This window comes from Apostichopus japonicus, chromosome 23, assembly GCF_037975245.1.
Source record: "Apostichopus japonicus isolate 1M-3 chromosome 23, ASM3797524v1, whole genome shotgun sequence".
In the NCBI taxonomy this organism is placed as follows: Eukaryota; Metazoa; Echinodermata; class Holothuroidea; order Aspidochirotida; family Stichopodidae; genus Apostichopus; species Apostichopus japonicus.
The window spans coordinates 8,500,818-8,522,924 of NC_092583.1; the positions used below are offsets into that span (position 1 = coordinate 8,500,818).

General features: G+C 37.3%; 1 protein-coding gene across 2 annotated transcripts; it reads right to left on the reverse strand.

Moving 5' to 3' along the window:
* Positions 1–4,367: 4,367 nt before the first annotated feature.
* Positions 4,368–19,179, reverse strand: LOC139964940 (uncharacterized). Of its 2 annotated transcripts, none has more exons than XM_071967034.1 (9): positions 18,610–19,179; positions 15,189–15,337; positions 14,569–14,754; positions 12,442–13,659; positions 11,755–11,982; positions 11,083–11,240; positions 9,875–10,068; positions 7,594–7,704; positions 4,368–6,543 (listed from the first exon to the last, which is right to left on the reverse strand). In XM_071967034.1, exons 2-9 carry the CDS (start codon positions 15,334–15,336, stop codon positions 5,790–5,792), a joined length of 2,997 nt encoding a protein of 998 aa, XP_071823135.1. In that variant the 5' UTR covers position 15,337; positions 18,610–19,179; the 3' UTR covers positions 4,368–5,789. The 2 variants fall into 2 exon arrangements, with proteins under 2 accessions (XP_071823135.1, XP_071823137.1); XM_071967036.1 differs by having other exon boundaries at positions 18,601–19,179.
* Positions 19,180–22,107: the final 2,928 nt, after the last annotated feature.

The following is a 22,107-nucleotide window of genomic DNA, read 5'->3' on the forward strand; positions in this document are numbered from 1 at the left end:
GCCGTACACGGTGTATTGTGTACCGTAGTGATATACACCCATTATGTTTATTCATGAGGTGTAAGAGCTACCCATTGGTTGAATTGTAACGCGGCAACTTTGTGTGATAGACTACGTAAGAATAGCGCGAAACGTTTCGATGTCACTTGGTGGGGTACCTGGGAGTTGATGATGCAAAGCCGAATGTAAGTTGGCAGGCAAAGTCAGTTTGAGAATAGTTTCCCGTTGTGAAAACTAACGTATCATTCAATTGTTAGTGAGTAGAATGTATAATTCATAAAGCACGACTAAATCATCACCATTTCATTATTACAAATTTACTATATTGCCTATGTCTAAAGTACACATACACCTGCCTCGTACTAAGAAACTATGTGTACGTCGAAGTCTATGGTCCGGCGTGTGCATATGTGTGTACTTATGTGAAGATAAGGAGGGGTAAAACCTTGGTGAGATAGGGAAGGGGAAGCAATCATGATTTTCTTAAACGCAATGATGTCATATTGCCTATAAGATGCAAAAGTTACTTCATATTTATTTGTTTGTTGGTGTTTTTCCGGGTTGTCTGTCGAGCATGAGAAGGTAACCATGCCGACGTTGTCGAAAAGTGACAGTTTTCGGTAAGTTTATTCAGCAACACGATTTGGCAATACCAACTATCTAAATATAATGCTTCAATCAAAACACACACGAACACACACATAAGTAGATCATGCACTGAACAGTGACACTTTGGCAACATGTTTAGACTTGCCCAAGTCTTCGACCATTAAATCTCCAATGCATATGTATTGCTTTTTTATCCCGATGTTTTAGTGTGGTGTTTACCACAGGCCTTGTATCTCGATATTACAGAAGTTAAATTAAAAGGATAGTCTTGGGTAAATATAATCGTGACTTATAAATTAGGAACAAGTAAGAATCCAGTGAAATAAACATTCAATGCCTGTTTCAAGATGAAATCATTTTGTGTTTTGTACCAAAAGATAACTTGAAGCATACATAATCATTCATAGATATACATTGGTAAATTTGGTTCTTCGTTTTCCTTCAAACTATTTCATGCATCAAAAGACACCATAGTTATGATTGGTAGCCTACGTTATTTACTTCAAATCCATAAAAAAAACACGATCCGGTGAAAGGTCAAACCGACAGAATGAAAGATAAGTAAAAAGCTAATATTTTCCGTCTGTGTTCCGCAAATGTGACATCACACCTGTTGGAGTCAATATCACTATGGTTACAAACTGACACATTTTCAGCGATCATTATGGGCGTCCGTAGGAGGGTTGAGACACAAGAGTGCTTACCGAAGTTTATTGAAGATTAACTATACGTTCATCTAAGTATCGAGATCTTGGTCTGCTATATCCGTATATGACATGTACAATGAAATCGGAAAATGATATGGTTAATATGCTAAATATTATGTTTTTTTCTTCTTTAAACGATTAACCGGTTATAGGATCCCGAAGCCCCCCCCCCCTACAGTGTAAGCATTCATAGGCGTAGGAGGCGGGGCTGTGGCTGCAGCCACCCCCCCCCCCCACCAAATATTTGTTTTAAATTCGGGCAATATGCTGAGAATTTTGTCGGGCACCTACTGAAAGAAAAATAAATTGCAATGATGTAGCTTAATGAAATCAGTAGTTATAAAAAAAAAATCTCCTTGGTAATTAAAATAAAGTTCTAAGCTTGCCCCGACTAAATTCGCCATTACTAATGTAAAAGATAGTTTTTACATAATTGGCCCTCCATGATTTTTCTCCATCTGCATAAGACACTTCGTTGTTTACATTAGCATCCCGCGCGTATACTGCGCAACTTTCACGGACTGTACTGTACACGATGCCATGCGATGTAATAACCGCTGCATGTCTATTTGATATGTAAATAAACATGTTGAACGCGCGCGGAGCGAGCGAAAAATGTTGGTAATATTTTTCGTCATTACAGCCCCCCCCCCATCAAATTGGGCCCCTACGCCTGTGTAAGCATTAGACATATAAGTCTTCATTGAAAGTGTTAACTTACCATGTAGGACAACTTACAAGGTTTTACTAGTAATGACGCTTTGATAAAGAGGAAATGGTACGAGAAAAATATATTAACATCACATGACATCACTGAAATACCGATTGGTGGGTGTTTTAGGACCCTTACCCCTCCCCCCCCCTATAATCCTTATTTTATTTTTTTGGTGATACCAAAGTGGTGATACTGGAAAAAAAACTAGATTGTTCTGCCGTTCTTTCAACTTGTTTATCTCGGTCGAAATTGTTTCAAAATTATTTCTCGAATTATTGCGTTTCACCTCGAATTCTCACTTCTAATTTCGACTTAGGCCTACGTATAATGCGTCGACAGAGCCAACCCCCTGTTCCTATACGCCTAATTTAGTTCCCTTTTAGAGCCATATGAGCCGAGAGACAGGATAGCCAGGGGATGGATAAATAATTTCCGACTGTCGCATTCTAATTTACCTAGGACGTTTCATATATTCTTGTAATTGTGAAGGACCTAAAATTTTCGGTCAAAATTGACCTTTAATCAGTCATATTTACCACGTTTTCCTTGCCACTTTGAGAAATTGTATCTCGCGATCCTCATACTCCACCATACAAAACTTCGTATGATTTTGAATACTCTAATAAAAAAATGCCTAATGGAACTACTGTACAACGTTCGCCAGCTTCAATTCGGTTTATTTATGTACTAATTTTGCTATTGGGTGGGTTTAACCTGTTCGCTAGTTCAGGATATACATTGTCTCTATGGTATACAATTAAAACACATAATGCTAATCTACGGAAGCTTAAAAGTGTCATCAACATAAGAAAAACTTTGCCCAATAAGTTGACATTTTTTCAGTAAATTGTTTAGATAACAAGATGAAATCTTATCAAAAACCAGAAAAATGTTGGATTGCTCAGTTGCTTTAACTGAGCAATTGAATAATTTTCTGAAAAATGTTTAATTGACAACTTATCATATCACGTCAATTGGACATTTTGCTGCAAAATGTTCAATTGTTCACTTTATTCCATCTGAGCAATTGCAAAATTTTCTGCAAAATGTTTAATTGACAACTTATAGTATCTCGTCAATTGGATATTGTTTTGTAAAATGTTCAATTGTTCACTTCATTTCAACTGATCAATTGAAAAAAATTCTGAAAAAATGTTTAATTGACAACTTATCGTATCTAGTCAATAGGACATTTTTCTGCAAAATGTTTAATTGTTCACTTCATTCCAAATGCTCAGTTGAAATGAAGTGAACAATTGTTTTTTTTTTCATGTGAGTGATAAATAGCCCCACCCCCCCCCCCCCCACCCTAGAGAAAATAATATTAAGCGCACTAGGAAAAAGCACTGTATTTTTGGGTAATTCACTATGTCGAATATAATTTGTTAAAAAAAAAAGTTTTCCCCTTTGCTACATTAACTTAGCTTTTGTAGTCAGTAGTCTATGTAGCCTTCAAGCAGATAATTTATACTAAGCTGCTTACTTGCTTAACCAGAGTGATTAATACGTTTGTGAAGTGAGGGCCAGTGGTACAAATGTATCGAATACAAGTTCGGAACAAAAGTGCAGTCGCGAAAGATGGGGTGTCTGACTGACAATGACCGTATCGTTGACGAGTAGTGCGGGGGGGGGGGGGTACAAAGCAGCAGTCGGAATTTTCTGGCTCCAAAACCCATCCAGTTGGAATTTCAGCCACTACCCCCCCCCAAATCATCAGGCCTTAGCTACGTCCCTGAATACAACAATAACATTTACAACGGTTTGTTGAGTAACGATCTCCCCACGTTTTTTGAACCAATTTATAGGTTACATTTAATCTAAATAATAATCATAATAATAACAATAAACAGCAGTTAGGTTTACGACGCCTAAGCGACCACAAATGTGGCAGAAACCCACAAGGGCTTATGGATAACAACTTAAACATCGGGTGGCTTCCAAATCCACATTTTAACTCAAATTTGGAATCTTTTCAATTCAGATGGGAAAACCGTAGATTGCTCTTGGATGAAAAACCCACCTTACCATGACCCGGCCGGGGATCGAACCCCGAACCTCCCGATTGCTAAGCCTCATTGCTTCAAATGCCACCGCCTTTCTCCACTCCACTCCATGGTCACAGCACTGGTATGATTTATTGGTTTATTTATTCCAGTCGATTTAAGACAGTATTTTGCAAGGATGGTGTCAAAGTTTCGAATGGCTGGTTGGGTTGAGTTGCGCGTCACGGAAACAAAAGGTTTTTCGTTTCCCGGAAAACCCAAACTAGACCGTCACTTTTAAAGTGGGTAAATTGCAGCTGAAAACGTTATAAAAGGACAACAAACAGGCTCATATCAATCACTTTGTCTGGTTGGTTTTTCTATTAAGTTGGAAAATAAATATAATAACAGAGCACACTTTGAGCAACAACACAACAAGAACAAAAACGGGAGGGCTTTCAATATAAACTACAACGTTAAACATAGACTTACAATAAATTTAATACTCACAACTTTCTAGTATTTATTACATCTTTTTTACTCTTATGGAGATACGTATGGACCAACTGTAGGAGACTGACAAGGGTTGAAGACAAATATTCCAGGCTGTTAATTGGAGTCTTCAAGAGCCTTGGGTGGTTACGTCATTTTGGACCCTTTGTTGCACTCTTCATGTTAATGAAAATGAGAAATACACTATTCCTTGTCATACCTTCCCACCCCCCTCTACATCTTCCTGGGCCCCTCCATATATTTTCAGGCCCCCTAATTGACCCCTGACCCAAAAGCCTGCATGACCCAGCTCTCGTCAGGTCTGGGCCGAAATTACAGCTGTATCTCAGTATTTCGTTCATTATTCTAGATAAATAATAATAATAATGTAAGAATTTGTAAAGCGCTTTTATCCAGTTAAAACATTGCTCAGACGTGCTGCAGGAGCAAAGTACCCAAAATGGACACAACAGATATCAACAAATGGATACGCATTCATGAATAAGAACGTATTGAGCTCTTTCTGGAAAGTTGACACATGCTGGGTTGTTTTCAGATGTTAGGGGAGACTGTTCCAGAGCTGTGGAGCTGATCAAGCAAAGCAACGTTCCCCATAGGTGGTAGTGCAAACAGTAGATACTGGCATTTGCCACATAAATATTTCACTAAATTATTCATGTCTTGTTTTACAAATAATTAGTTGTTGCGCAAGTAAGAATTATGCAAAAGCAATGGTTCCTGCTTGCCAATGTTTCGACCACACCTTGACTGGGTTTAAGGTACAGGTCTTGAATTCCAGCAAAGCTCTCAATTTTAATTTCACATTGAAGACTTGATAAAGAAAAAACATTACTAGATGATGATGATAGATGAAAGACTATTGACAACAATATTTTGACAATACTGATTTTGCATTTTAATACCATTTGTTTTCCTTTTCTATCTTATGGACGGGAACCAAAATTTAAGATTGTAACCATTAACATAACAGGTTTGATTCGATAGAAAAATTTAATTAGAAAATGTAAAAAAAATGTAGTGTCATATTCAAAAACTATTTTTGAATTGTGATATCACTAAACTGCACTTTCTTGGGCATTACGTATTAATACATCGTAACATTTATACTGAACGACACAAAGTCATTTGAAAGAGTTTGAAGTACGTGGAATAGTGAGGTTATGTAATATCAAAAATAACGTATTAACTTGCTGCATTACATTCATTTGTTACGCTTTTCCAACGAACAATACAATTCTATCAACTTTTATACCTAGGTTTGAATTATTTACCACCTTTTAAGTTCTGTAAATTTTCTTGTAGTTTAGAAATCTTTTCATCCAAGTTACTGAGACCTAGCTGAAACTGTGCTTCAAACAGAGACGTTACCGTCGACATCGTCGAATCCGAGGTGCACGAGTCCTGATCTGAGATGTTTGAAGTGATTCTGGATTCCAGCAGTGGATTCTGGGATGGTACCATCGGGTGTGTCACACGACTGCCAATGAACGGTTGATCGGAACAGAAAGGGATTGATTTAGCATATTTTGTGTCACCGATTCCAGTAGCATCAAATCCAGCGTACGCGTTTGAAACAGCCGGGAAATCCCCGGCGGGGGTTCTCTCTTCATCGCAAAGTTGCAATGCATCATAGGATTCATGTAAGACATTCGAGTCCTTTGACACTCCACCACGACTGGTTGTTAGAGCTGGTGCTCTCTCAGAATGGGAGGGAAAATGAGCTCCGCTTTGTTGAATTTCATCAAAGTTATCCTCATCCAATCCTTCCTCTCTAAATAAGGAAGGTCTCCTCGTTCTGTCTTCATTCTCCAAACCAGATAATCTGCTACGTGAGCCTTTGTTGTCAACAGGCGTTCTAGCTCCTCCAAAGGAATGACCAATCGCATCACTGGGAGGAATTTCTGTCGACATATCTCGTCGTTCGGAATCTTCTCTGTCTCTTTTGAATTTTAGTGATGCTTTCAATTCTCTTGTTTCCTTTTCTCTTTTCCTCTTCGGAGATGTTCTAGGTTTGTGGCTAAACCAAGACAAGAATACAAATCTCCATTAATTTAAATCGAAATAAAGATGGAAAAGACACAATTACTAACATTTTAGAGAGGGTTATTGGGAAAGGGTTTTTGGGAGAGGAATGATTGGGCAGGGAAAGATGCAACTACCAAAGAAACAAATAAATAGCATTACCTTTTTGTCAAATCTTTTCCAATCACCTCAATTCCCTACCATTGAATTAGAAATATAACAGCTGTCTGAGGGCTTTGGGATAGGGTTGTCGGGGGGGGGGGGGGGAAAGAACAAACACTGTCATACGTTAAAGTTACATAATACTGGGTGTACTTTCATAAATATTTATAAAAAAATATATAAATATTCATGTAATGTGACATCTGACCTCAGATGTGATATTTGCAAAACCTATATTTTTGAAAAATGGGCAAAGTGAAGTAACAACACACTCTAGTTTCTGTCATTATTTTACCTGGGAACTGGGTCTCTGTGACTTTTCCAGAATATAACAAACACCAAAGAAAACAACAAACCTAATAACTCTTTTCCAAACCCTTTCCTTTTATCCCATTTTCTGTTACCGACTATCCCCCTCATAAAATAAATTTGAAAAAAAAAGTTGTGACATAGAATGGTCACATATGCCCATGCTGAAAATGGTTTATAATTTTGTGTTTTCGATTATTGTTGTACACTTGAGTAGAAAGACATCTCAGGTTGATACTTAACAATAATCAGAAACACAATTAATTTTAAAATTAATTAATTAAACACAAATTTGGTCTGATTCGACTCCAATTTATTTGATTTCTCTGCGTCTGCTTTTCAATTTATCACTTTACAACTCTCAGGACGTGACTGGCGGGAAAACCAGCAAATTTCCTACCAGGAGCTTCGATCTGAGTCTCTTGACCACGTCACATGACATACACGATAATGAATAAATATGAATCAATAACCCATCACAATACGAAGGGATTACCTTTGATTTACCAAGGAGAGGTATTGGAAATCGTCTACACAACAATAACTTTTTTGATGAAACTCTACAAATACTTACAATCTGGATTGACCAGGGGTCAAAGAATGTTCCTCTCTTGTTGTAACAAGTTCATTAATTACAGGGTCATCTTTAGCCGGTGCGAGACGAGCTAACATGCCCTCTAACCATCTGAAAGAGAAGAGTAAATAATAGGCATAACTGGCTATGCAAAAGTTATTTAGAATGTAGAAAAAGAGATTAAAAGTATTACTATGAAACATGTTGAGTAATATTCGAGTCAATTCAATTCAAATTCATGTTTCATATGCTTTACAGAAGTACATGACAAAATGATAAGAAACTGTTATCATTACACATAATATGAAGGGCACTAGAAAACCAACAATGTTTATCAAAGTTAGTGACCAAGAAAAATAGAAAAGGCTTAACGAAAACAGAAAAGAGAACAAGTAAAAAAAAAATTTAAAAAATACAACTGAACAAGGAGAAGATATCAAGGTCACAGAAAGGGGAAACCTCGCTAGAAAATATTATGGGTAAAACTGATTACTTAAGTGTCGTTTAAGTTGTTGTTGAAAAGAACGGAGACCCTTACAAGATTTAATTACACTTGGGATGTCCTGCCAGATTTTAATAAAGTAAATTACTTTAAATTATTTTCTCCATGTTGGGTGATGTGTCGGGTCTACGATAATAAATTAAAATTACGTGTATTTATATCATAATTGCTATTGTTACGCACTCTAATACAGTTGGATATAACAGGCGAAAGCCTACCATTACAATACCTATAAATTATGCTACAAACACAGTCCGTATGAGTATCACTGACTTTTAACAAATTATATTTCCTGTAGAGTAAATTAGTGGAAAAGCGCATGTGGTTGCCAGTAAGCAGTTTAATTAACCTATTTTGCGTAATTTGAAGTGGCTTTAAGGGTAGTAGTCTTAGCTGCATCAAAGACTTCAATATCATATGATATTATAGAATATATAAAGGAATAGTTCAATTGCTGTTTTAACTGGAAGGATATCCTTAATGCAATAAAACATACCAGTGTACTTTACCTCAACAAAGGTCTTTCAATTGATGCTGCCAGGAAAGGCCATCTTTAATAATTAAAACTAAATTGTTTATACTAGATGGCTACAGTCATGATATATTTAAACCAGATATTTTGAATGCAAATTAGACAACAACCAGGAACATATGCTCTATCTAGCATGTGGGAAACATTTGGAAATTAAAAAATTGAAATGCGATCCATGTAACGGTTTGTTGTGATTCTGCTTGTATATTGTACATGATCAGCAGTAAGCAGGGTGGTGAAAGATTGTTGTTGGGAATGGCCGAGCTATATTACAGTGGATTGAGCCTAATTTGATTTGGGGGGGGGGGGGCTGTAACGACTTGCCCGAAAAATATAAGCATAATTTTTCGCGCACTCCGCGCGCATTCAACATATTCATGTGCATATCATATAGGCATTCATCGGTTATTACATCACATGCCAATAACATACAATCATTTTTCGTCTTATTACCCTTCCATATTGGTTATAATTATTGGGGAAGTTGTTACAATGATAATAATAATATAGGTTTAACCATTGAAAAACACATTGCAAGTTATTCTTCTTTCAGTAGGTGCCCGAAAAATTCTCACCATATTGCCCGAATTTTCACCAAAAAAAGTAACAAACACACTGCAAATTATTCTTCTTTCAATAGGTGCCCGAAAAATTCTCACCATATTGCCCGAATTTTCACCAAAAAAATGACAAACACACTGCAAATCATTCTTCTTTCAGTAGGTGCCCGAAAAATTCTCACCATATTGCCCGAATTTTCACCAAAAAAATTTAAAAAACACATTCTTTCAGTAAGTGCCCAAAAACACTCACCATATTGCTGAATTTTCACCAAAATATTTGAAAAACACACTGCAAATTATTCGTCTTTCAGTAGGTGCCCGAAAAATTCTCACCATATTGCCCGAATTTTCACCAAAAGATTTGGTTGGGGGGCTGCAGCCCCCCCCCCCCCCCGCGCCTATGATTGTTAGTTATGCATCCTCACAAACACAGCATCAAAATCACTGGTATTGGGTAGATATTTGGTTAAGGTTAAGGTGGTAACACTTGGTAAAGCGCACATTACTGTTAAAACACTCGATGGCGCTGAACGACAATACAATTATAAAAACGATTTCTTAAATAAGTGAGTCTTACTTGATGTATCATGAGCCAAGATTAATCAACCTCTCATTAGTGAATTTTAATTAAAAAGGATACAAACAATAAAGGAATGAGATATATATGCAATCTGTGTATCTTACTGCGTAGTTTGATCAGCCTTTTCCAGATGCCTTCGTGTTTCCGTCAAATTATTTTGAAGGAACTCGTTTTCTTTCTTCAACGTCTCCAGTTTTAATCTGGTGGTCTCCAGTTCCTGTTTGCTACAAGTCTGCTGCTTTCTTATAGTGGCTGTCTCTGACATCCAATCCCTTTGACTTCTAAGATGACACTCATCCTGCAGTCGAGAAGTAAACAATACGCTGAGCATTTAACAGCAACAAAATTTCAGCATTCTACTGGTTTTCAAAAAAGTGCTTTTGCTGGAGATTATTTTGACAAGCCAAATTATTCCCAAATATCTTAAGATTGTTATCAAATTAGATGGCCTAATTTCTCAGAGAGGAGAAACGTTCTAAGAGTGGATGCAAACTGCTTATTGAAATTTAAGTATAAGTGAATATTGTTTCACTTTGTGGGATACATGGGTGGGGCAGGAAGGAGGGGCGAGCACATGATTCAAACACATTATCATATGTTTGTTTTACTCAATTTTTTATTATTTTTGTTTCAATTATGTTTAAAGCTGTTCACATGTTGTCTGAGAGCTTCTTGTCAGAACAACCAAATTATCTTTGAGGGGGTCTGTGCACAGCTAGTTCACTTGAAATACAAAATGAAATTAGCTGAGATAACATTCTGCATACATTGTATGCATGTGTGTATATGAAAGACACCATTTGTAATACATTGTAAACATGTTAATTTGAGGCAGTTAAAGCTTCATGGTTTCTACCATTTCTATCGTTGGGACTCCAGAGGGTCAGAAAGATGATTACATGGAACTCGATACTTGACTGTTGAGACACCACTCTATCACCGACTACCTACCCTCTTCATCCTCCCCACTAAAAACCCTCCCCAGACCTACTCTCTGCCACCCTTTAAAATAACTGAAATTGGCAGATTCTAATGACATTGCTTCTGTCCTACTAATTTTGTAATTTAAGTGATGAGAATGTTCCATTAAGTTCCAAATGACCCAACAGCCAATAAGCATTCCATTTGTTTTTCACACCAGACTCCACAACATTCACTCCACAATGTTTTGGCAGGGAGTTGTTATGGACACAATGCTAGCCATTGTAATAAAAACATTATTCATCTTATCACTAACAAGAATGAAGTAAACCTTTCATTCTTTTCATTTTATTAACATTTGTATTTTGATCAGACTGTGATATCAAATTACCTTCTGTTTGCTGTGTTTCGTCAAATCTTCATATCTTCCCTCTGTCGCTTTCAAATCATCTTGGAGTTTGCTCACAAGCTTCTTGAGAGCACCACATTCTTGCTGTTCAGCTATCAACTGTTCTTGAAGGGTTACATTCAAGGTTTTTACTACAGAGGCTAAAAGCAACAAAAAAAGGGGAAAAAAGGATCAGAACTTTGCTTAAATATTACAGTCATAACTTTACTTGAACATTCTTTTCACTCAAACTCTTTACCACCCCACAAGTTGGTTTTGATAATTGAATTGATATTTGGGTACCATGTTGTCAAACCACTGGGGTGGTCTAGATTACATAATCATAACAGTTTACACAGAGCCAGTATGAAACACTGTCTGCAACAAACTGTCTTGCTTTTCAGTTTGTGAAGCAAGTTGGGGTTACCTAGTGAGGTCCTAAAACAGTAAATTTGCTAAATAAAAAAAAATAAAAAAAGACATTGCCTAAATCATAACTAATGTACAAAACTTGTTATTCAAGACCTATTTATATGTAAAATTTGCTAGAAAATCAGAGCTTGATAAATAATCTAACTCTAACATTAATGTTAACACATGCTAATACTAATACATACTAATATTAACACATACTAATACATACTAATATTAACACATACTAATACTAATACATACTTTCAGAGTTTTGAAGCTTTCTCTCATCTCTCCCTTCAATTTCTCGCTGTATTTCCTTCATCTGCTGGTTCGCGATGCGCAGCTTTCGTCGTAAACTAGCATTTTCACTCCTCAGGGGTTGCAAGGCCATGGCTATCTCGATCTGTACTTCCTTGTCCATCGTTAGATATGGCAGGGTATCTATGGTGTCCAGAATGTTATGGAATAAATTGTCTGCTTCCAAATTACCTGCAATTGAAACATGAAATATTTGATATGAATAATTTGCTATCAGTCTTTTTCTTTAATTAGCATTACAGATATTTTACAAAGGCCATTTTAACTGTATTTAACCATACTGAACTTCTGTCACTGAAATATTCCTTTTAGCAGATTTGTGAGCGGAGAAACTCTTTGAGTGGATACAAGTGTTGGTCATTTTTTTTTCCTCATGAAAATAACCCCTGAGATAGTTGCAAATGAAAGGAAATATAAATAAATAAAACAGTGATGATATTTATTTTCTCCACTATACAAATAAGAATTTTCTGATGGAAAATATGATGGCAATAATGTGATATAAATGAAAGATCAGTAAAATGGGGATTCCACAGCAAGGCTTCATTAAAGTATCTTCTTTGCACAGTTAAATGCTGGGAATGATGTAAGTATCCCAGAAGGAAAATTACCATTTGACTTTGCACAAACCTTTGCCTTCAGTCACTGCTTTCAATTCTGTCACCAAATATTTTAAGACCCTTTGTTGTTCTAACAATGGCTTTTTGTCTTTAGACTTTGATGATTTCCCACTAAATTCCTCCGACCTCGTCTTTCTCCTCTTCTTAGTCGCAGGGCTACTTCTTCTTTTCATTATTGGGCTTTCTTCTTTCTTGCATTCACCATTTCGGCATCCACTCTCTGTCTGCACAACTTGTCCATTTTCATCTTCATTTTGAAGTGTAAACCTTGTCTCTCTGTTAATTTCTACATCTTCGTGCAAAATATTTTCCTTGATTGAAGCGTCATCAGTCATACCATTTCTAAAGCTCGACTTTGAGGCTTGTGAACCAACCACTTTTGATTGGCCATCGGATGAAATAATTGGCTGTTGTTGTCCCTCCTGTGTCTCGCTATTCATCTTTTTCTCCTCAAGATTATCACAACATTCTCCTCGTCTTTCTCCATCCTCTCCCTTTGTTTGTCTCACAGCCTGAGGATCCTCTGAGATTGCAACTTTCTTTCGATGATCCGTTTGAACAGCTTTGGATCCCTCACGATCAACCTCCTGTTGTTCTCGTGATTTTGTCTGGAAACTGACAGCATCTCTCTCATTGATGGATTTTAAAGTGTCCACCAAATCCCTGAGCACACTTTTAGCTGCATTCACACCGCTTATAGGTGCTGTATCGTCTCTACTATTTCTGTATAAGGAATACCCTGCCCTACTACTACCCTCTTGTTCAACATGCATCAGTGGCTGTGTGGCTGGATCCATCTGTACTCTCTGGTCAGGACTGTAGATATCTGGCCTTAGCTTGCTCTGTCCGCAACCACCGTCACTCCATCCTCTGTAAATCCCAGAGGCCTCCTCTCGACCAGAAGCAAGATATCTGTCAGTGGATGTGTAAAGAGCTTGGACATTCTGCGTTTGTCTCTTCTCAGATAGATCATCACCTTCTCTCGCCCTCTCTCGTTCCGGTATCATCTGACCACCGATTAGTCCAGGATTAAAGCCATGACTACTTGGATAGCGGACAGGTTCTGAACCCTGGTAACATTGACCATTGACCTGGAACTGATTCAACAAATCCTCTTGCGGTTTTGTAATGCCTTGCGGACAAGTATGTTGTGACACAGCTCTTTGAAGTTTTAGCTGAGGAGTGGAGGACAGAAGCTCTGGCTGATAGGTGGTCCTCTGTGACTGTTCTAAAACAAATGGAAGTGAACAGGGAGAAGAAAAATTTGCAAATCTAGGTTGGCAGTTCAATTGTGATAGTGTGGGTACAATTTTCAAAGTGTATAACACAGAATGATTATCTTGGGCACTTAAGTTCACGAAATGGCAAAGTCATAATAAATCAACATATCAAAAACAGATGTGTCGGAGATATTACCCTTACTTAGATTATGCCTCTTCTAAAGATGCCTTTCTTAATGCCTTCTCTAATGCCTTTTCTAAAGATAGACATAGAAAGCACTAACCTTAATTATAACCTATATACAATTTTTTAGAACTTGATATACTGCATAACTGATAGTTTCACTTTTGTCACATATACCATCATACTATATGTAATGTAACAAAACAGTTTACTAGTGGGAACAGAGTGTGACGGTAGCTACATGGATGCAGGGGAGTAGATCCCAGTTAAGGGAACAGATACCTTGCATCACTCTTTTTTTTTTAATTAATCTTAATTCATAAATTTGTTTTACTTTTATGCACATATATTGATCACTTGCTGTTTTAATATATAAATAGCTCTCTTCCACCTTTTTTTCCTCTACATCTTTCTGTCTTTGTCCTTCTCTAGTTTTTTCCTTACCCCCTTCCCTTAATCCTCTCTTTGTCCCTCCGCTGTTTATCTCCTACCTCTCCTCTTCCCCTGTTGGTTTCTTTCCTTCTACTCTCCATCCCATATCTACTAATCCCCTTACATCTATCTCTTTGTGTTCACCATGCTCATTAATCTGTCTGTATTCTGTGCGTGTTTTTGTCCCTTCTGTTACTGTTACTTGTCATTTAGCCTCTGAAGAAGATCCTGCTAGTATCAAAACGTCAGACCAACTTACTTTTACACATTATTATATAAAGTAAACATATTTCATCACTACCTGGCTTATGCATATCATTATCCTGATCTACTTTTCTTCTCGGCTTCTCTCTCTCCTGTCCTTTCGAGACTTTCTTCTTCACTTTTCGTTGATTTGGTTGTTTACCCATCTTTTGTTTTCTGTTGATTTCCTTTGTTTTTCCCGTCCTGGGTTGCTTCTCCTTCTCATCACATCTGTCTCTCACACCTTTTTGAAACAATAAAGTAAACATGAGGAGGCTAAATGAAGTCTTTGATAGCTACGTATGTGAAACATTATACAATTTTTCCAAGTGGGAGTGGTCTCTATTTATTATGATTTATGGTAACCTGTGATGGTTTTAACTTTTACAATCAACCAGTTTTTTTTCATCCATGGATAATGTTATCAGGAATAAAGATCGCCTTTCTTAATTACATTATTCTCTGACTCTACATTATTTATTTACTGGAGTTAGAAGTTATTTTATGAATGTTTTAGAGTTTAAACTAAAGTGTTACAAGTTTTAATGAAACATGATAGACACAAATCAGTAGATTTATCAAAGGGAAATGATCATTTGAAGTCAGAAAAGCTATTTCATGGAAATAACTCGTCGTCAACAATTAATGGAGCGAATTGTTGCAGATTTTACTACTTACCGCCACGCTGCCCATCATCCATTATATGAGCCAATAGGGATGCACATCTATCGAGTCCTTTGTGAGTCAATTTAACCATGTCTTCTGTATCGGTGGAAGAGATAGAGTGCCCTCCGTTCTTCCTTCTTATTTTACCCCCTTTCTTCATTCTGATCAAAGAGATAAGATCAAAAGTTCCAAAATCACTACAGTGAAAGTAAGATTTACTGTGTACAATAATTGAACTACACAATTACTGTATATTGCTCAGCATCACAAGCTAAGAAAAGATTATCAATTCTACACACATCTTCTGTACAATAGGTAACACATGGAGGTTAGTGAATACACAAATTGATATGATGCAGTATATCCATGAAGTCATTATTTGATACTGGGTTACTAAAGTGTGACATGCATGTTCAAAAATGAATTACAAGAAGGTATCTATTTGAGTGCTGATTCTGGTTCTCCGGTGAATGTCGAACACAATTAGTCATGTTAAAAGATAATACAGTATTAAGAAAGGTGGATTTGAGGCAAATAAAAAGGACAAGTGATGATGTTAACGTACTGTATGTGACTCGGTGTCCTACAGTTGTCTATAAACATAGCCCCTTCTCCATTAAAGTGAAGGGGAATATATATGAGCAATGTCAAATGATATCTTACGACACAAAAAAAAAATTGAAGTTCTTATCACATTCCATTGTAAGTTAATGAGGCTGATCATTTAGGACACCATAACATACGTTAACAACACAACAGGAATTTGGAGTTATAGAACTTAGCCACTGGCTCAATGACAAATTTCATCAGCTAGTTAGATAGAGTACCTTAGAACTACATGGAATGAAGTGTTTCCTAGCATGGAAGTTCTCAGTCTTCTCAATAATTTAAATTCAGAGTGCATATTGTTAACGTATGTTATGAAGACACCAAAAAATGAGACACCATCACATACGTTAACAGATGTTCTAAAACCATGTTTTAGACTCATTGGATGATGGAAATAGTTTAATTCTATTTCAAACATGGTGAAATATTAAGTGAGTTGAATATTCTGTGAGAATTCCTGACATGGGCCTAAAATAGATTTTCACAGTTAACGTATGTTATGCAGGCTAGAAATGAGGACACCACACACAAATTGTGACTGATACAGAGGAATTGAACTGCTAGCAGTGAAAGAATTGTTTACTATCAGTGTATGTGGGGTGTTGATCAGTTACAAATGTTTTGATATTCAAAACTATCAGTTGATAGTGAAATAATGCCCATTTAACGTACGTTATGTTGAGGACACCGAACAATTTGTACAGTTTAACAACCAATAACAAGTTTTTTTCACATGTATTTTTGAATGAATTTGTCCTCTGAGATGCCATTAGACCTATTCTCAGCATGAGTAGTGAGTTTCTGGGACTTACAATCCATAGTACACTACTGTGCAGTGTGTGATTAGGTTATAATCATGAAAAGTTGCCACCAGTTAACGTATGTGATGCAGGAGGACACCAAAAATATGTACGTTAACAAAGATGAAGATCTTTATTTTTCAGCAGTTGATGAGCATGGGTGACTGAAATTTGCAAGTGTAATTGAAGCTCTGCTTTCACTTGAATAGAAAATGCAAAGTCAAGGCATAATAACATGGGAAAAACCAAGAAAAGTGCATCTCAATTACAGCCATTTTCATAATGTCACATTTTGGTGTCCAAAATTAGGCCAATTTTTGCAGTAAAACCCTCATAATTTCGCATCCACCCAATGTATGGTTGAATAACTATCAATGATATCTGATGGTTTATTGACACAACCATTGAAAAGGGAAATACAAGCAAAGGGGTATGATGAATGGAAATTTCAGCAAAATGAAAAAAGGGACATAAAATCTCTCCAGTATCAAATATATGCTTATTATATATATAACTGTGCTGCATACAGTACATAGGAGTGCCTATGTCCAAGCCTAGCTTACGTTATGTTAAGTACTGTGATAGTCTGGACGTTCAAGTTCCAAGATGAACAAATAAGGAGCATAACCCTCTCTTTTGCTCATCAGCCAGATGATTAAATAACATGACTTGTTTCCCTATTCACCAAGCTGCTGAATGGATAATGTTCAATCTCATGCTGAAGGCAACATGTATTGGGTCCAAATAAATTCTCAAGGATTACAGTTGTCAATTCTGTTTTTTCTGTCCTAGGCTAGGCAAAGTTTCAAAGTAAACTTACTGAACAATGACAGGTTACCTGTTTTAGTCATTGTTTAATTATGCTACTTTTTATCGTCACCTTCACCTCAGTTTTATCGTTTACACATCTCCTGTTTTCAAGTCTTTTCTTGTACTTCCTCATTTAATGTTTCTTTGTCAGTTTGTTTTTCGAGGACCTTCAGGAAGATTAGTTCCGGCTAACTAAGTATGGTGGTGTACAGTAACTTCACATCCCCCTAAATTTGCAGACTGTGTTATAAATATGTAGTTGCACTAATAGCCACAGTTGTTGCCGTAAGAGTACAGTAGGTCAAATTGTAATAACTTTGTTGAATCACAATTTTAATTTACAAAGCCTTAACAGAAACAGCCAAAATGACCATTGCGACAGTGGCGGAGCTAGGGTTATTGGTCAGGGGGGGTGAAAATGGTCTGTAGGGGCGCTAATTTTGACACTATCTAAGCGGAGGGCCACCACAGGTTGGCGCGGAGCATACAGAAATTTTTTGAGCAAAGATACTCCCTAGATCGCCGGAAATTACCCTTTCCGGGCCTTGCTAATTTGCAGATAAACGAAGAATAATAAGGTGTCATCGCCATCTTGTCAGAAAATTACACCAACCGAATGTAACAAATGTCAATAGGTAGATGAGAGCGCAATAAAAAAGTCAATAATCGCGAATAAGTCAAAAGTGGTATAACGCTGAGAAGGGCGCCAGCAGTCCATCAGGGGGGGGCATCCGCCCCCCCCCCCCTGATTGTATGGACGCTCTGCCACTGCATAGCGAGGCATGGTAACATATCATTTTTATATTTTGAGTCTTTTGAGACTATTTGGATTATGTTAATATAACATCGATTAAGCGAGATTGTATGGTAAACTTGATGGCAAACGTGAAGTTAGAGCAGTTTGACTATTGACCTTTACAACAATGCAAATTTTGAGTATAGGCTTATTCTTTCTATTTCTGGCAAAATCAGGTCAAACCATTGATGAAAACACATTGACATCCTGATACAACTAATCTACTGAGCAAAATCAGTAAGATCGTAATCAACGCTAACTTTTATAGCTATCTTTTAAAATAACATTAATGCCTTTACTATCGCGAATTTAAGGTAGGCCTAGCTTAAGTTATACCATCATGGTAGGCCTAGCTTAACTTATACCATCATAACCCTGCTTGAAAAAATGGTAATCGCCGAACTGGTACCTGTCTTACTTTGATAGGCTAGATCATCAGAATTATATAGGCTCAGCCGATTGGCCAGAGTTGGTTCTTCTTCGCAGAACTTTCTGATTTTACGTCTCTGCATATCCAAGAACATACAAACCATACGAAATGACAGAAGGAAACTTTGAAAAAAATACATATTCACACAAAGGTCGTGAGGTCAATCCATGTTAGCTACAAGTTATAAAGTGATAAATATACGTCCCTTTCTAACTAACATGTCGTTCGTGACATTTGTTGACAGGATTTCAAATTTCGCGACAAGAACGTGGTAGAACATGACTGTTACAAAACCTATCCGTTGAATATCGGTAACGTGTTTACACGTAAATTGAGAATGACATCACTCTTTGTCTACAGTATTCCATTTAGGAAGAGAGTCTGCATTTTTTGTGATAGTCTTGAACAGATTTCATTTTGTCGAACACAAGCTCGTTTTACAATGTTTCATTCATTAACTTTTCTCTTCCTTTCCTTTGGAAAGCCAGACCCACTTATATGATTATTGACACTATTATGTCCCTTGCATATGTGACCTGTTCCGTATACAATTCGTCGCCGAAGGTGGTCTTTGTAGCATGGTGAGATGGGCTAGTTTTGCTTCTCAAAATGAAGAAAACAGTTTATTTTACAAGTTTTTTTATGTATGAAAATGATATTTTTGGGCTCAGACAATGACCTTTCTTTGGAATGCACCATGTGAATCTCACACGATATGACCTTAAACACAGACCGCTACACCATGATGTACACATTGTAGCATATATGCCCACCACATGGATGTGGGAGTGGAATGAAACCTTGTTCGTCATTATTCTTTCTTTTTTTCGAAACTTTTCATATATTTACTGAGAATTTCGAAAATTTAAGATCATTTTGAATGATATTTTTTATCAACCAAACGCAAGACAAAAAATGTAAACCTGTCATTTTATTGGCACCTTATTCTTTTGTGTACGTGTTAGTATATGAATCTTTTCATTTCACTAACATATTCACAATATTTCTTCAATATAAGTTTCTTCACAGTATGATCTAAACCGGTTATTATCAAGGTCCTGCAGCATTATACAATCTGTATATTAATATCGTGATGTTTGCTGATGTGCAATCATATTCATTATATATAATTATATAACCAGGGAGCTGCCACAGGGAGCTGCCGTTAGAGTAGCAGCTCCCTGATATAACTAACGAGTTGATATACTTAGTTGCTCAAAGGCTTCCGTATATGTCGTCTCAACTAATGAAAGAAATCTTGTCTTTGCTCATTGTCGAGAGTTTTTACTAAGCGGAAAAGTCCGGGGGGGGGGGTGGAATGCATGGGAATTGAGAGAATGTGGTGAGGTGCTACACATGCGTGTGATATCCCTTTCTAATTCCCAATCTACAACCCCCCCCCCCCCCCCCGCTTGTTTACATCTAATTTAAAGCAAATATTTTGACTTGCTGGACATGCTAGGGAAGTAAATATAGATCACTCAAATGATTCTGGCCAAGCTCAAATGTATTAGTTGTTCTTCATCATCTTGCTGTCATTGTGAATCCTTTACATAAAGTTCCTCTATCCCTATATGTTGCTACAGTCAACATAACACTATATTAATTAATACCAGAAACTTGTTACTACACATGTTGTACCAAAAGCAATGCTCGTCAATGCATGGTAAAAGAATATAAGAGTGAAAAGCTAGACACAAACATAGACAGTATAGTCCCGTCACAGTACGATATTTTCAGGTTAAAGTAACTATGTTTGATATGCGATTGATTACTGCATTTGTTTATTAACAGGTTCAGTGTTTAAGCATGGTGCATGGAGCAACAAGGAATATTTGTTGCTATAGAAACTAAATAAACTAAGAAGAAAGTAGGGAGACAAAAGTACCAAATGCTATTGGGATATTACTTACCAATGTATTGAAAACAATTATATGCATACATATATCTGGACATTGTGAAATGAAAAATGTATCTAACAACCATCCACAAGTGTATTCCGTATCTCACCAGGGACGTAGCCGGTAATTTGAAGAGGGGAGCCAAAATTTAAAAGGGGCATTTCTCACTAAGGGAGCGCCATGATGTACAAAAAGTGTTTGCCCAAAATGCCTCCCAAGTGCACGTTGCAGGAAATAAACAATAATAAGACTAAGCTTCCTTCAACCTGAAAAGAGGACTTTAATTATATTTCCTGTTTTTAGTTAAATTTTATTTTTCGGGCTACTTAAGGGGGGGGGGGGGGTGAGCGATCCCTCCCATTGCTCCTCCCCGCCCCTGGCTACGGTACGTCATTGTATCTCACTATATGTCACTCAGAGTCGAGGGTACATGAACTCTGGCAATTAAGGTAAACATGTATATGAAAGAGAAAGCAACATTATATTCCTTGGCTTCACAGCCACATAAAGTTAATATATGCACAATTAGAAACCTTCACCTCGCATATTATATAAGTGAACAGCAACATCTAATACAGTGGCGTAGGAAGGTACTTTTGAGTGGGGGGCTGAAGACTGATGGCCGGCCTGGGGGAGGGGTCTAAGGGGAGGGGGTGTCCCCCTCCCCTTAGGGGTGTCCCCTCCCTGCAAAAAATTTCCAAAGGGGAGGGGGAGGGGGTGTCCTGACTTGCGAAGCGGGGGGGCGGAATGATACTTCCGCCCCTCCATATTTTTCACTGGGGGGGCTGGCGCCCCCAGCCCCCCGGTTCCTACGCCCTTGATTGTATCTCACTATATGTCACTCAGAGTCGAGGGTACATGAACTCTGGCAATTAAGGTAAACATATGTATATGAAAGAGAAAGCAACATATATTCCTTGGCTTCACAGCCACATAAAGTTAATATATGCACAATTAGAAACCTTCACCTCGCATATTATATAAGTGAACAGCAACATCTAATACATGTACCGTACTAAAATTGAATATGCACGTTCAACTTCACATGATCATGATCTGCTTCAACTTACTTCAAGTGCAATTACGTTGCATGATGGTTATACTCAACTCTATAAATAAACTTTACAACAAATTCCCAGACAATGTGCACCCGGGAGAGATCAATGAGCATTATAAAGTTATAACGAATGCTGCATTGGATGGCGATTCCCTGATGTGGCATGCTGAGGGTACTGAAATTTCATTGTACAAACAAGACAATGACATTTAACAAGATCAACAGGTACATTGATCCTTACGAAATATTTGTTACGGTAATGACGAACCATAGCTACATATCACACTGCACTAAATGCAAGTGTCAATGAAGATTATATAGCCTACGTCAGTGGAAAAGCCTCTTCTGAGAAATACAAGAGAAATTACAAATATGTATGATTTGTGTGGCATTATGCAATGACAATTCTATTTAACATATTTTGCGAATAAAATGTTAAACATTGAGAAGCTTACAGTAAAAACATTCAAGGTACAAAATCAAGGGCGGCGGAACCGGGGGGGGGGGCACAGGGGGCACGTGCCCCCC